Source organism: Camarhynchus parvulus, chromosome 4 (assembly GCF_901933205.1).
Source record: "Camarhynchus parvulus chromosome 4, STF_HiC, whole genome shotgun sequence".
Lineage (NCBI taxonomy): Eukaryota > Metazoa > Chordata > Aves > Passeriformes > Thraupidae > Camarhynchus > Camarhynchus parvulus.
Window position 1 is genome coordinate 24,834,499 of NC_044574.1, and position 12,863 is coordinate 24,847,361.

At 37.5% G+C, this 12,863-nt stretch overlaps 1 protein-coding gene across 1 annotated transcript in view; it reads right to left on the bottom strand.

Annotated features, from left to right (window-relative positions):
- Nucleotides 1-1,391: 1,391 nt before the first annotated feature.
- The window catches only part of KCTD8 (potassium channel tetramerization domain containing 8), a 92,378-nt gene continuing 80,906 nt past the window's right edge, over nt 1,392-12,863 (bottom strand). The window contains exon 2 of the mRNA XM_030947453.1: nt 1,392-2,712. Coding sequence (XP_030803313.1) covers nt 2,252-2,712 — 461 coding nt within the window. The 3' untranslated portion in view covers nt 1,392-2,251. The remainder of the gene's footprint in view (nt 2,713-12,863) is intronic.

The window sequence follows — 12,863 nt, forward strand, 5'->3', positions numbered from 1 at the left end:
AAATATTTATATACTGACAAATTAAAACCAATAGATACGTGAAAAAATCACCTAAGCATTCCTCAGGCAGTCATTTCCTGGAATACTGAGAATAACTAGGAAGGCAAAGCAAAACCTCCAAATTCAACAACAAGGGTTACTAGGAATGCTCAAGATGCTGTCTATATCTAAAATGTATTATCCCAGGTGGAAACAGAGCTCTCAGTCTAACTTTGGAGTAAGTAAAACTAGAATTGTATCCACTGGAGGATAAGTGATGATTAAACATTTGGAAGCTTCATCAGGTAAAGAATAGGAATCCAAAGATTAGAAAAGATAGAAAGTAAAGTATAACCTTGTCTAAGAAGTATTAAACTTTCAAAAGAAAGAATGGGTCTTTGGGACCAGGAAGAAGCAAGCAAGGAACATGAAGGCAAACCTGAGATGCCAAATGGTCTCATACTGGTCTGCATCAGCTCAGACTAGAATTACGCCAGATGTGGTCCTTCAAGTTATTAAAATGTTGTCAAAATATGTTGAAGCCAACTATCTGAATAGGAGAACAACTAGTTAGATGGGTTAAGAAAAGAATTAGTGAATGATGTTGCTTCTAAAAAACTATTAGAAATTTTTTAAAGTGGCCTTTTAGAGGACTAAAAAGTAATACAGGTATCAGGAATAACCCTGGAAATTATAATTCAAGACGTCCTCTTTACTTTATCTAAAACCATTTAAAAACAACAAACCATTTTAGCTAAACCATTTAAAATTACCATAAGGTGGAAACCACCTATTCTTATACAACTGTGCAGTTTGTGCTATAGAGCATGTATGGAGATTAACCCTTCTAAATGTGGATGTGTACATTTGTGTGCTCACAGTAATAATTTGAAATCTGTAAGAACTCAGCAGCTCTTTTGTGAACTCCAGCAGTCCTTATCCATTTCAGCTGTGGCTGTCTGAACCACAGTTGTCTTCTTGGTGTTTCTGTAATGAGAAAGGAATTTATTTTCCCGTATCTGGGCTGAGATAACAGGTTTGCCATATAGAGCTGACTATTCACAGAAACTTTTCATTTGTAAATGTAGCACACTCTGCTGTGGTATTCTAAATTTTCTATTTCTAAGCTGATTTTTGTGAACTTGTCAAATTGGAACTGCTTTCCGCTCTGCTAGTAAAACGACTCAGTTTTTTAGTTCATCCTCTTCTGCTTCTTAGCATAACTCTCTTTCTCTTAGGGTCTGTATGGCAGTTCCAATTAAACTGCACTACCCTAAATATTTTTTCTCACTCTTGAGATATGTTTTTGTTTTGTTTTTTTATTTCCAGCAGAGTAGTTACAAAAACACTGAACAAAAGTAAAAACTTGTTTGACTCTATTTAAAAAGGAGAGGCAACAACAGCCAAGAAAATCTACTAGATGGTTCTTTTAATAAATACATTAAAGTTTCTTTTATTTTTCTCCATTTTTAGCGACTAACATAACAAAAACTTTCAGACCATCAAACCAGTTTTCACAATCTGCCATAAATTCGCATTTCACAGAAATAATCCTGACAAGCACTAATAGATGAACGTTGTTGGTGCAATAATAAAACAATATAAGGCATATTTACACCATCCTTACATACAGAAAGAACACTGTACACACAAAAAAATCACAGATCCAGAACAAATAAATTCAATCCCTTAGACATTTTACGTTTATAGGCTTGGTATCAAACAAGTAATTCTCCAAGCAACAGACAACCTCTTGCTCTTGTGTGATTTATGTGTAATATTGTGCTCATGCAAAATAGGTATTTGATTTATTGCATTAACATTGAGAGAATGTTGGGAATTAGTTCCAAAACCAGTTCAATTGAATTTTAAACCCTGTATGTCTTCATCCTTAGTAAGTCTGAGTCATTTTTAATGGTGACATAAAATGAGGTGTTAACTGATGATTGAGATTTTTTATTTGTTATGTTCCAAAATAATAATGAAGCTCAACAGACTGTGGTTCAAAAACCATCTTTCTTGACCATGCAATTTTTTTCTTTGCTACTATGAAGTGGTTTAGATGAGACACCTTTTGCATTTTTAAAATTTCTATCTTTATATATATATATATTTAAAGAAAAACATGTACTATCCAACATCCACTGTTCACAGAAAGAAATAAGCAGCAGGAATAGCTCTGGTGGCAGAGTTGGCCAGGAGGAGGACATCAGTAAGAGGCAATGTAACAAACATCAAATGCCTCAGAGATACGTCAGGAAACAGTTGATTACTATAACCCATATTTCTGTAAGAGTTCAGACTGCCAGGGACGTTTGCGCTCTGGAAAGTAATCTGGAATGTGGATTTTTTTAAAATCTTGAATACATTTTCTCATTTCTTCCTCAACGCTCAGCTTCTCACACACCTTCTTTTTGGAAAGGTTTGTTTCTCTGGACTTGCTAATGAGAGTTTGAAAGAGTTCACTGTTCCTGCGTTTGTCTGGCGCTGGCATCCACTGCACCGGGGCCTTCTTAGATGGGCGATCCAGCGTCAGAGTGTTTGGCTGGTGGGCTGTGGATGGCTGAGTGCTGGAGGCATTTTCTTGAGGGGTGCTCGCTTCCGAGTGGCTGTCACAGCTTGAGGTGGACAACTCGTTACAGGAAGTCCCACTTTCACTGCCCTTGTCCAAAACTTTGTCGTGCTTCCTTTCTTCATGGTCTTGTTTGGGGGAAACTGTTCGCTGAGGGGGCCCTAATAAAAAGTAGGAGAAAAAAAGTATTAAGCAAGCACTGCTTTACACATAAAACTGATCAAATACCATTTAGAAAAACATGATTCAGAATCTCAGCTAGCAAAAGTTGGTTTCATTTCCTTGTAGGCAACAAAAACTATACCCAACTGGTAAACAAATTGAAGGTCCGGTCCTCAAAATTCTCACTCCTAAAAATGTTTACAGCAAGAATAACTTCACTGCCTGTGTCAGAATCCAGGTAATGGAGCGTGCACGATGGCCATAAATTAGCTGCACTGGAAATCCTCGCACACAAGTTTAAATGAACTAGTTTGCTATTACACTGCAAGAAGTTTATTGTGATAAATTAGATTTGGTTGTATAAAGGAAATACTACTGTACAATTTGCAAGCTCTTCACTTGAATAAAAATATTCCAAGGACTTTGAATTTAATTTTTTTTGGAAGCTCTTAATTCACTTTCCCTGAACAATCTACTGATACTGTGCTCTGCAGATGTCAAGTCTGCAGAAGCTCTAGACAGAAAAAGGAGTATTAAACCTAGGATAACAGAGAGATCACTCACTGCTGACAGAGTCTTTAGGGTTTTGGGGTTTTTTATCCTATAATTATCTCACCACACTTCTTACTGTCAGTTGTTACCCAGACTTGGTGCAAGCTCAGAATTCAGCTGTACGCCTCCTGCTGCACAGGTTGGCAGGGAAAAGGAGATTATGAAGTTTTGGGTAAAGAGGCACTCTGCCACGGCAGGGGGAGTAGCCCACCAGCCTCTTGGCAGGCACTGCTCAGCAATTCACATGCATGAAAATCAGATCTAGGCTCTTATTCCCTCCATATATAATTTTTGTTTTGAAGTCTTATGCAGAATATGAATGTGAAAAATAAGTGGTAGCCACTAAATCTGTACAATAATTTTCAGTTTTGAAGTCTTATTTGAAAACTCCAGCTGTGAAGTGAAATGATGCTATGCTGACATCATATAAATGTCACAATCTTAATTTAGGACACTATCTAAAGATGACAGAAATATCTATGGAGTTTAGGGGTTTTGAAATGGACTAAAGTATTCACTAAAGAGAAAAAATTCAAAGATATCTAAGGATCTAAACGAAAACAGAGTGAGGATTTAGTGGCACTTGTTTTTTTCCTACAAATCCTAAAGGCATCCAAACAGGTTGGGTATCTAAATATCTTTTGAAAACTTGGTTATCCCTACAGTTTATCCAGACACCAGCATCAGTTTACTGCCATTGCCAGTACCAAAACTCAGAGTATGACAGCTCTACCTCGGGTCACAGGGACAGAGTTGCAAGATTTTTGATTCACTTAGCATTTTGTTGCTCAGAATTACAAATAAGAAATGCAATTACAATTACAAAAAATGCAGAAGCAATTTGAACACCCCAGTGGTCTTTTTGACAGTGCAGTTTTGTGACTCAAAGGAACCTAAGAAGATTGCAGTATTTTATATGAGACAGGGAAAAACAAAACAAAGCAACACACAAAGGAAAAGAAAGATTAGTCAAACAATAGCAGCATTCAACAACCTGCTTTTCTTTTGTTTTAGCCAGCATCCCAGGATGTTGTGCCCCATTTCTGTAGTCCATCTAGAGAAACCCATGAATAATCAAGAGCCAAAGAGAGACAACAATCCTACAGGGCTAGTAGTTACATTATGCAGAGTGAAAAACAGAAGCAATTTTCTACTTCATTATATTCAACCCAAATATTTAACACATGGCTGCAGCGATTTCCCTCCTCCTTCTCTTTCATAAGTTTGATCACCTTCTTAAATAGATTTACATGCCTTCCTTCTATTGTTGTATCTAGCATTTCATTTCATACCTCAAACGATTATATGAATATGCTAAATTGAGAGTCAGCTGGCATTATTGAACTACTCTGGCTTTGCAGCATGCAATTATCAAACTGAGTCGTTAATCAGACAGTGATTTCAGTATTGTTACTCTGATTTTCAGTAACATGATTAACATCAATATCTAATCTAGTTTACAATCTCAGCTTCTTCAAATATAACAACACACTCTATGACTAAGAAACTAAAGCTTTTTGTTTGCAGTACTCAGTAGTCTTTAAATCTCTTTCCTGCCCATTTCTTTTGCTGCAACTTCATATATCAAGATGTTATTTCTTGTTGGTTGCTTTGTACTTAGTTCTTTATTGGTACTCCTCGCTTCTCATGGGCTCAAACCCACAATGTACTAAGGACCTATTTCAGAAAAGCACATTGAAATACACCTTCAAGAATATAAAAAAGATCCATTTCCTCCTATAAGATTATTCAGGAGCATGACAGTAGGCAGGTATTTAAATGCTTTTTTGGATCACAGCCCTTAGGTTCAGTATCTTACAGCACTGAGTTCTGTATGCTCCACTGAGTTGCCTAAATTCACAATGACTTGAATTGAAACACAAGTTTGTCCCACATCTCCCCTTTTAAAAATTAACAAATCCTCCCTCACAAAGAATTCTTTATATACCTATGCACTGCTTTCTCAGTAGTGTGTTATTAACAGAAGCAACAGTTCTGCTAGAGGGGGGATTTTCCTCACAGTGTTTTCTGCCTGCTGAAACCCAATAGAATTTTAAAATATATACAGAAGGATCTACAAAAGATTTATTGAATTTTCAACACCAGGCATTATTGGATAAATTTAGCTACATTTCTAATTCAAAAATCATCTAGTTATTGACCTTTTTGCTGCCACACTTTTCACTGTGCCTCCTCAGCCATTCCAAGATAACACCAAAGACATTCAAGTAGTTCAGTCTACCTGAAACTACTTATTTTCCAGGAGTGCAGAATAGCTCTTAAAAACTCAGAGAAGGTATATTTGCTTCACTGTGCACACAGAATCATAGGATCATTTAGGTTGGAAAAAACCTTTAAGATCATCAAGTCTAATCCTACCCTGACACTGCCAAGTCCACATGTAACACTAAAAAAATCGCTGACTTGCAACCTGTCTCTCCTGCTCCTGTCTGTTCCAGGACCTCCACCAGCTGCTGGTTCCCCAACTTGGAGAGGCTGAAGTGAGTCACTGCATCTCAGTCCACTCCACCTCATTCTCCTCTGCAAAGATACAGAGGATACAAAAAGATTCCTTTTGCCCTCTCCACTGCCCAGTTCTCCAAACAGCTCCCAGGTAGCACTTCTCCTCCAGGCAGTTCCAACAGACACTTCTTTTTCCTATAATGGTCCTATCTGGCTGCGTCTCTCATAGAAAATTAGAAAGTGAGCTAGCTCTTTACCTGGGCTTACTCATCACCTCTGCTATGGTGGTATCATGGTTTAACCTCAGCCAGCATCCAAGTACCACACAGCCACTTGCTCACTACCCCACGAGCAGGATCTGTGAGAGAACCAGAAAGGCAAAAGCCAGGGAACTCATGGGTTGAGATACAGACAGTTCAATAGGGAGAGCAAAAGCTGTGCACACAAGCGAAGCAAAACAAGGAATTAATTCCCTGCTTCCCATTGGCAGGCAGGTGTTCAGCCACCTCCAGGAAAGCAGGGCTCCATCACATGCAGCGGTGACTTGGGAAGACAAATACCATTGTTTCCAATGCAGACCCCCTTCCTCTTTCTTCCCAGCACTTTACATACTGAGCATGATGTCACATGGTCTGGAATATCCCTCTGGTCAGTTTGGGTCACCTGTCCTGGCTGTGTCTCCTCCCAGCCACCCACACACCGCCAGTCCCCTCACCAGTGTGGCACTATGAAAAGCACAAAAGGCTTTGGCTCTGTGTAAGCCCTGCTCAGCAATAAAAAAAACATGTTATCTACCCTGTGTTCACCACAAATCCAAAACACAGTTCAAGCCCCTGGGAGGAAAAATCAATTCTACCCCAGCCAAATCCAGGGTAGCTGGGGGCTACTAGACTCCGAAATCTAATAGACTTGAAAGAATATCTCAAAGACATTTCTATGATCAGGAAGGCATATTATATTTACTTTGACTGTATTTACTCCTCATCTGTGTTGCTCTCTGTGCAGATTTTAGCCAACATTTCCTGAGAACCAACTAATAAAAGAATCACTCTCAATCGCTAGAAAATATGCATAGGAAATTATCTAGAAACTTATAAACTTAATTCTCTGACGTGAAAGCCTGTTTCTATCAGTAATGACAACCAAAACAGAAACCAGAAGAAATTCTCTCAGACTTCCTGGTCAAACAGTAACTGAGCAATAGAGCTCCAGTCAGAGAAAGAACAGGCCAAAACCACAGCAAATCATACAGTGGCCAAAAACTATTGGCTGAAAATTGTAACCATATATTTACATAAATTGCTGCAGATATTCATAAAGTGCAGTCTGAATAACTATTTTAACCAATTTTAGCTCTATCTCCTGCATCAGAGAAAAATACCACACTGGAAACATTAAAAACATAAAATAATGATATTCTGCTTGTCTATATTTCAGTTTTTGTATACATTTATTTTCTTAAATAATTGTACAGCAGTTTTAACACAAAAGAAATTATATTCAAGCACTGTTACCACAGAAGGACCTTGCCAAGAGATAAGAACAGGATGGAGTGATGACAGGATGGTGCTGACTCCAGGCCTGGTGGAGGAAGATCTGGTTAGCACATCCTGGGTAATGTGTCCAGGCAAGAATTCCTGCTGGGGCAAACTGTGTAAAGAAGCAACTTGTCATATGCATATCACATACGTGCATCAAAGATGACCCCAAGTTATGGGGCAGATGGTATCTCTGACCACCAATAATCACTGAATCCCCCTGCCAAATATGCCTCCATGGATACCTGGAGCTTGGATAGTAAAATAAGCCACCATGGTGGGATCTTGAGATAAGATAAACGTGGTTCTCCTGTCCAGGTGTTACCTCAGACTCAGGGGCAGGCTAACAAGGCTGGGGGAGAAGGATGTATCACTAACAAAGGACAAAGAGAATGCAGAATTTGGAGGCCACAGGGCAAGCCTACTCAGCAGTTATGTTGAAGTCAGCTCCAATGGGGTAAAAGTTCTGGCAGGGGGAAATTGTGACTGCCAACTCATGTCCCACCAACCCAAAAGAGAAAGACTGAGCATGGGACTAATTAGCATTAGAAGTGAGGAAATAATTTAACCAATAGAATAAGAGAACTGTGTAGACAATAAAAAGTTTTTAACCACCTTGGGACCCTCACCACCAAGAAGTCCAGGGTGTAGAATGGCCAAGAGGATGATGCTGGATTTATGGGTGGTGACTGTCTTCTGCTTGTTCTCTCTCTCTCCACTCCCCTTTCCTGTTTATATCTATATCTCTCTACCTCACATTTACTGCTAAATTAAATCTGTATTACTGACTTTGGCATATGGACTCATGTGCATCTTAATTCGGGCAGAGGCATCTCTCATCGGATCTTAACAGGCTTGTAGCTCAGAAAGTCAACTACATCCTGGGCTGCATCCAAAGCAGCATGGGCAGCAGGGCCAGGCAGGGAATTGTGCCCCTCTGCTCTGCTGAGACCCCACCTGCAGTGCTGTGTCCAGCTCTGGGACCCCCAGCACAGGAAGAACATGGACCTACAGGAGCAAGTGCAGAGGAGGCCTCAAGGATGCTCAGAGGGATGAAGCACCTCTCCTAGGGAGTCAGGCTGAGAGAGTTAGGGGTGTTCAGCCTAGAGAACTGAAGCCTCTGGGGAGACCTTTGCAGACTTCCAGTTCTAAAGGGACTACAAGACAGATGAGGAGAGGCTTTTTAGCAGAGCCTGTTGCAATTTGACAAGGAATAATTATTTTAAACTAAAGAGGGTAAAATTAGAAAGGAAGTTTTTGCAATGAGGGTGATGAGGCACTGGAACAGGTTGCCCAGAGAGGTGATGGATGCCCCATCCATGGAAACATTTAAGGGACTGGGACTGTTGTTTAACATTTAAGCTGGATGGGACTCTGAGCAATTCAATGCAGTTGAAGATGTCCAACCTTCACTGCAGGGTGGGGTTGGACCCTTTCAACCCAAATAATTCTTTAGGATTCTCCTTTCTTTGGTCAAATACCTGGTTTCCTGTATGCACAGTGTCAGATGCATGAATTAATTTCCTCACTCAGCTACTTTATTCCTACAGTGTCTCAAAGATAATTTTTTTTGTTTATAATTCAGTTTATTTTTACTGCAAAATGTAAAAAAAAGTTGTGAACATATGCATAGACTGCTGCAGTTAGCTATTTTAGTAATTACTGTGTTGAAATGAATAATGGAAAATCTTAGCTCTGGAGTACAATAGTTATAGCTGGATGCAAGACATGCAGATGAGTTGAAGATGATATAAAAAGGGTCATTTGGGAAAAAACCATAACCAACACTTTATATGTGTTCAATATGCACCACCTCAATCAAAAAGGATGAAATCTACTGGAAACATGTTATCTTTCACTGTTGTTTCAGAAAATATGCATAAAAGAAGTGAACTAATTTGAGTTTTATGAATTCCCTTGCTAGCACTATAAAATAAAGCCTGTTTGTTGATTTAAGTAAAAACCCAAACCAAATAAAAATCAAACCAACAAACCCAAAATCTTGAGTCTTTCTGTGATGTAATTTTAGTAAAAAAAAGTTCTTGAGGGTATTTTTTCTTCACACTTTCCTGTTTCTTCAAATGTACTTAAAAACCCAAACTCAGCTCTACTTGATAGTCTATTGAATTAATTAAACAATCCAATTAATTAAATCAGGTCATTTGAAATGACACAGTCATAAACAAAACTAACTCCTGCATAAGCAATACATGTTTTGTAAATATGTTATATTTATTGAGAATTTCAACAAACATCTTTAAGAACATTTTTTCTTTCAAGAGTATCTTCAAAAAATTGCAGCAAAATTGTTATCAAAATAATGATGTAAAATACTGAAACAGTAAATAAATTTCATGTTTCTAGTAGATTGAATAAAAATGAAAATAGGAGCGCAACAGGGTTTTAAACTGACAGTATATTGGATGGTTCAGGAACATAACAGCAATGAGAACAAAAGTTATTTTTATTTTTATCTGCAGAAGAAATAATATCTAATTCAACAATATTATTTGCAATTTGATTCATAATTTTTTCAGTATGTGAATTATACATGACTTTGTTTAAAATGTGATTTTTTCCACATTAGGAAAAGACATTTCACATAAGGAAAAGTCCTTATTTTCAGAGGCTACACGGGACCTTTAGTCTGGAACACAGATATGTTAAACCCCTGAATGAATTTCTCCTCCACCTCTTGTCTCAAAATTACCTTATAGACAGAGTGAATGTAAGATGAAACCTATTGTGTTTTATGATTTAATCTTTAAAATCTAAATAAAATTAACTATAATTAATATACAATTACAGAAAAGAATACTCATCTAATCTCACATTGATGACTTGCTCATCTAACATATCTACGTTTTTTATTACCTTTCACCAAGACTGGAAGTATAACATTAAACTGAAAGCTTAGAGAGAAGTCACCTGTGAAATCTGATGACAGATTATGGCTACTGTGGGAACACTTTCATTACCATAAGTTTGAGTACTTAATATCACACTTCAATGCTAAATTATTACCTTTTATGTCTAATTTCACTTTATTTATAAAAAAGATTACTTATAAGAGCTCTGAAAGGATAGCTCTAAACCCCTGACATTTTCAGTGGCATATTAATGGTATTTCCAGTTTTAGAAGAAAATCCTGTTCTTAAGAGCTCAGCTCAACACATGAATTCACTTTGAGACCTGCACAGGACTCAGCTGGACTCTTACCACTAGATCTGTAGGTTAAAACTGTACCTTTATGGCTGGCAAATTTACAAGGTGTTTCCTGACTACTGCAATCTGTCTTATTTATCAAAAATCAAAGCTAAATCCACTTCTTGGACCTAGCAGTAAGAGTTTATGTGGGTTCAACTCCATTCAGTTCGTCAAGAAAATTTCACTACTAAGTTTAGTTATCACAATTTACATCTCACTCAGTTCTGGGGGACAAGGGATGAGGGGAGAAGGCCATGTCCCATTGAATGTCTATTTTAAGGCTAATATGCAGGCCTACATATGAATTAGGTGGTGTGCAGTCCTCAGCTGTCCCTCTGGCCATGGATGAACTTCATCCATTATGAACACAACAAACAAACAGTGCTAAGAACCGAATATACAGTGTGAGAAATATCTAAATGCTCTTGACAAGCTCTGCTCTAGACAGCTTGCACTTATGGGAAAAATTGAAGAGCTCAGCATAGAAATTTCCACGAAATAAAACTCTGCGTAGGAGTCCTTATGCTGTGTGGCATCAAATTGCTTCAAGTAAAAAAGCATTCAGTTTCCAAATTGGGTTTCATCTGGTACAAAATTCCAAACCACTTCTTAAATTAAAGGCTTGATCCAAAGAATGCTTAGTACATAATAGCAAAGTAATTTTGAGAAAGGAGGATTGAAATTTAGCCTTTCCTATTTTCTTCCTCCTTTGAGATGAGTGACACATTGCTATGGATAGCCAAATGCTCACCCTTTCACATTTTTTGACCCAACTGGGTCTTGGCAATAGTCAATGCAAAGTAGAATAGCTTCAAAAAACCTGAAAATAATGTCCCTTTCACTTTCAATTACTTCAGGGTAAAGTATCCATTTGAAGAAGCAAGTTGACTTCCCTCAGGCATAAGGGAGAATTAGTATCTGTGAGGCTTTGACTTATTACTGTGCTAAGTTCTGAACTCTTGGGTAAAAGGCCAGTGCTGTTGACATACCAACTTCAGCACTTTGAGCAGAACCTGAATTTTATGTGATTTAGGAAAGCCAAGCATGTTGGCCTGCAAATGAGACTGCTACAGAGAGGCTTGTGAATCTCAGCAGGGCTTCTCTGACATGAATAGCACTTAGGTTACTCATACTTCATCAAAACAGTTTTGTAAACATGCTCTGTGTTCTGGCAAAACTTCAAATTCATATCTTCAGGCCATGTGAATTGGTTTGGCCTCACTAATAAGATGATTCTGAGCAGTGAGTCCAAAACTGCAAAAAATTTAAAGAAAGTTTTAGACATAACTGTTGATCGCATTTAAATCAAAGACAACACACTCTGTGACCTTAAGTTAAACAAAATTAATTTTTAAAAAAAGGTGGTTCATTCTAGTGTGAATGAAACAAAGACCTTATAAGAAAAACAGTTTAACAGAGAAAATAAGGTGAAAAAATACTGTCTCTTCTTGAAGAAAAAAAAAAAGAATTATTTGTATAACTTTTCTGTACTTTACTCAGAAAGCATATTTTTATCGGCCTCCCTAGACAATTCATCTTAAGATGAAACGATGCAAAATTACTGCAGATAGAATTTTAGTCCAAATATTTGAGAAAAAGCATATGAATATTATGTTCTAAAGAATACTTCACCACAGACTTAATTATCAATTTTGATAGAATACAGAACCCATAATAATAAGCTAAAGAAATTATGAGAAAATTACAAAGAAATCATGATGATTATAAGAGATGAAGGCAAAATATACTCCTTGATTACTTGGAACTGCTTTACTACATTCAGAATTTAATAGGACATGCAAATTATCCCACAATATTTTCTGTCCTCTACAAGCCCATGATGCATCTCACATGCTTTGATTTCAACCCAGAATTTCAAAGTGTGAACTGTACACCAAAGACTTCTTGATAATATTTCAGAGTACTGAGATTTTTAGGAGTGTTTATTTTCTACTTCATGGATATTTCAATAGGAAGAATACGTCTGTGATTGCACTCTTGATGAAGCCTCTTATTTAAATCTCCTTACCTGCCATGGAAAGATAAAAGACACTGTGTAGCGACAGCATCTGTACTGGGCATAGCTCCCACAGGGGAAATTACCCTTTAATAGTGTTAAGCTTGATGGTGTGTGAATGGTTATGTGGTACTTGAAGTGAATGAACCAATTCATCTTTCAGATTAGAGCCACATGCCTGTAAGTGATAAGTGCTTTGTCTCAAAAGAAAAAAAAAGAACACAACAACATAAAAATATTTTACTGTCACATTTACTACCACCTGATGTTAAACTAACTTCTAGAAAGGGTGCAGTAGAATGAGTGAAATAAATCAATGAGGAAAATTTCTTTGCTTCTTTCCAGTTAAGCCATATTCTCAATATTATCATTA